The 3,524-nt window shown below is 43.4% G+C and overlaps 1 protein-coding gene across 1 annotated transcript; it reads right to left on the bottom strand.

Annotated features, from left to right (window-relative positions):
* Positions 1 to 179: 179 nt before the first annotated feature.
* On the bottom strand, positions 180 to 3,197 carry LOC121964249 (anoctamin-7-like; the record flags this gene model as incomplete). The annotated part of the gene is made up of 5 exons (XM_042514466.1): positions 180 to 240; positions 376 to 512; positions 600 to 707; positions 1,233 to 1,360; positions 3,140 to 3,197. Coding segments are annotated over 5 exons (492 nt in total), but the record flags the coding sequence as incomplete, so codon positions are not given.
* Between the last annotated feature and the right edge of the window lie 327 nt (positions 3,198 to 3,524).

Here is a 3,524-nt window from a genome sequence, read left to right as displayed (position 1 = left end):
GAGCCCGGCACGTAGGAGAACTACGGAGCCCGGCACGTAGGAGAACTGTGCAGGCTGACATGTAGGAAAAAGGCTCTTGCTCTCGCTAGATGGCAAAAAAAATGTCCACGAATGTGGACGAACAGGTCTGAGTTCAGCAGAACGATGTTTAAAGTGCAGCAAAATGAAATTTAATGTCCTCATAGGAGGACGCCGGTTCTCAGGAGGTACAACTCCGACCTCAGCTGGCCCCAAAACTTCCTGAAGACAGAAAATAAGATGAAGAGAGGAAACTCCAGAGTCTCTGCAGATGAATCCACCTCCACACACTGAGGGGGGGCAGAGCGAGGACTGCGATTTAGCATTTTAACAAAAGTCTGAACTCCATGTTTTCACCTCTGCAGCTTGTTAGTCCTGAACTGGCAGGTGTAGTAGTCAGGAGGGGGGTTGGGGACGTCCTGAGACAGAGGGTTAGGGAGGGACAGCCGGGACAGGACCTGTGCAGACCAGTTGGTGATTGGAGCAGTAACCACCTGCAGAGAGGACACAGTGACACTGTAAGGACACAGTGCTGATGATGATGATGATGATGATGATGATGATGATGATGATGATTTTACCTGCAGAGGGACTCTGAGACTGATCTCCTCAGCGTAGTAACAGAGGACGCTCCACGGAGCACTGAGGAGGACAAAACAGATCTTCTCCTTCTCCCTGAGGACCTCCTTCTGTAGAGACACAGGAGACACTGAATTAACTCTTCATCCCTCTTCCACCAGGTTCCACCAGGTTCCACCAGGTTTCACCAGGTTCCACCAGGTTCCACGGCCGTTTTATCTTGGTAACGGCCGTGACTGATCGTGCAGACAGCACCATCAGTGGTGGAACCAAACAAAGTACATGAAATATCTTAGGGATGATTTTGACCTGTAATCGAGTATTTAATAACGTGGTATTGCTTCTGCTCCCTGTGTGGATATAAACGGCTCATTTTAAAGTGACGAAAACACGGAGATTCTTCCTTTCCGGATCTGTACTGACGTCCAGTACTTTAGTGGTACTTTTACTTCAGCTCGTGTTGCAGATGTATTTAGTATATAGTATTAGTTTGTTTACTGTAGTGAATGAGGTCATGTGACGGACGGTTTCAACAGCAGGAACAGCTGCTCAGTTTAACAGTCGTCCCTGTTCAAACACGCTCATGTTTGCTGACACGTCTCCGAGCCGACCCGAGGCGTGTTTGTTTTACTCACCTGCTCCTGCAGCAGTCCCGAGTGCCTCAGCTTCCTCAGGAACGAAGCCCTCCACTTCCTGTGGGCGGGGCTGACACCTGCGCCCTCCTCCTGTGCGCTCAGAGGCTCCTCCCACACCAACACGAAATCTGTCCAATAGGAGAGCAGGATTCAAGCCGTCACTGGTCATCAACATCGCTGACCCAGCTGCTATTGGCTGAACTGGGACACGTTCAGTGTCAAAACTGCGTGCACGGTTTTGTTCAGCACGTTTCTTTGAAACGCTCGGGGTGCGTTTTCTGTTGTTTGGTGGGCGTGTCAGAGGTTTTACCCGACCGGCTGCGAGTGTCCGGTACACCTTTACAGGTTACATTTCATGTTATGATTTCACTCTTACACAGAAAAATGTGAACTTCCTGACTCCACTAAAGCTGCCTGATTTTAAAGAGAATAAACTTTCGGCGTTTGTAAGGCGGCTCGCCTGCAGGGTGTCCAGCACGCCATCGTTTCTCTTTTAAACACCTGGATCGACGCCAGCTTTCTTGTGAAGCGCCGAAGCCTCTGAAATCTGAGAAAAACGTTTTAAATTACTAAAAATTAGAAAAAAGGCAATAAGAAACTTGGACTTATTTTGGCACTTTCTTAAGGTTTCATGTTTGTTTTATTTTTACTTCTCTTTTTTTTTTGTTGCTCATTTTCAGATAATTTTCTTGTAACTTTGGGTCAATTTCTTGCTAATTATTGCATTTGTTTTGGTGGAGGTGCTCATTGCCTTCTTCCTCTCGTGCCTTTGAAAGAAATCAAGCCAATTCTCAGGTTTCAAAGAGTTAAATAAACGTGCTGCGTTTAGTTGCAGCTGAACGCAGCTCTGTTTGTTTAGTCAGAATAAAACAAACCAAACGCAGCACAGGATGTTCTCACAGGAGCAGCCTTCATCTGGAAAATGACACATATATACAGTATGTACACACATATATACGTATGTACACACATATATACGTATGTACACACATATATACGTATGTACACACATATATACGCATGTACACACATATATACAGTATGTACACACACATACATACGTATATTTACAGGTCTGGTGTTTTCTGTTCTTGCTATTATTCTATTTTGTTCTCCTGTTTTTTTGGCACTTATGTTTAACTTCGCTGTCATCACTGAGGAGAGATGCCTGGCGAGCTGCCGCGCCTGTCGCCGGCGTGGAGACATAATAACATACTAAATCCAAAACAAACACACGAGGACGAGGCGGTGGAGCTCAACACGAACAGAAAATCAACACACGAAGTTCCCAATGATGCTTTTGTTTAACCCTTTGAAACCTGAGCAAACTGGCTCTATTTTACTCAAAAACACGGAGAGAAGATAATGAGCAACAAAAGAAGAGATCTGTGAAACGTACAAGAAAATTTGCTGAAAATTTGGCAAAGAAACTAAAAAAAAATAAAAGAAACAAAGCAAGAAAAGTGAAAAATGCTAAATTCTATAAAATAATTTTAAATATATAATTCTGAATATAGTTCTGAAGAATTTTACTTTAAAAATAGTCACCTACATCATTTTTCTTGTTTATTCTGTTATCTCCGTTATCTCCGTTATCTCCGGCGGCTCGCTTTAAATACATCCAAACAACCTGTATAAAGATGAGCTGCGTGGTAACCATGGTAACCACAGCGAGCCTCCCGTAGAGACTATTTATCACAATGTGGAGCCACGGCGGGCTGGTTAAAGGGACTCGGACTTTAATTTAAGTTTTAGTCATCCAGAAACGATTCGTTAAAAATCATACGCGTCAAGTGACTGTCACACCTGCTCAGGTAAAGGTCAGAGGTCACCTGCTGGCAGCTGGCTCCCGTGGCGCCCTGTCCTCTGTGCTAATATCGACTCAGCAGATCGTCGGCTTTACTCACCAACTCGAGTCGTTCCGTCACTGAAGATGTTCCTGTCCGGATGCTGAACAGGTGCATTCTGGGAGATGATAACAGATTCAGTCACACAGGTAAAAAACATTTAACCCCTTAAAACCTGGACAGACATCAGATTTCTAATTTCTATATATATATCACAAAAATAAAATTGTCACATTTTGTCACAAAAACAAAAATATATATAACAATATACTGTTATCCTCCTTTATTAAAAACTTTTTTATGGCTTTTATAACATGACAAGAAATTGGAAAAAGGTGACGAGAAAATTGTCAAAAAAGATCAGTTATTACTATGTATAAAACTAAATCTAGTTTTCTGGATTTCTGGAGTTCTTCATACACACACACACAAACACGCATGTGTG

The sequence above is a fragment of the Plectropomus leopardus genome, unplaced genomic scaffold (assembly GCF_008729295.1).
Source record: "Plectropomus leopardus isolate mb unplaced genomic scaffold, YSFRI_Pleo_2.0 unplaced_scaffold1479, whole genome shotgun sequence".
Lineage (NCBI taxonomy): Eukaryota > Metazoa > Chordata > Actinopteri > Perciformes > Serranidae > Plectropomus > Plectropomus leopardus.
The sequence above is the reverse complement of the archived record's forward strand: the minus strand, read 5'-3'. Positions and strand labels throughout refer to the sequence as shown.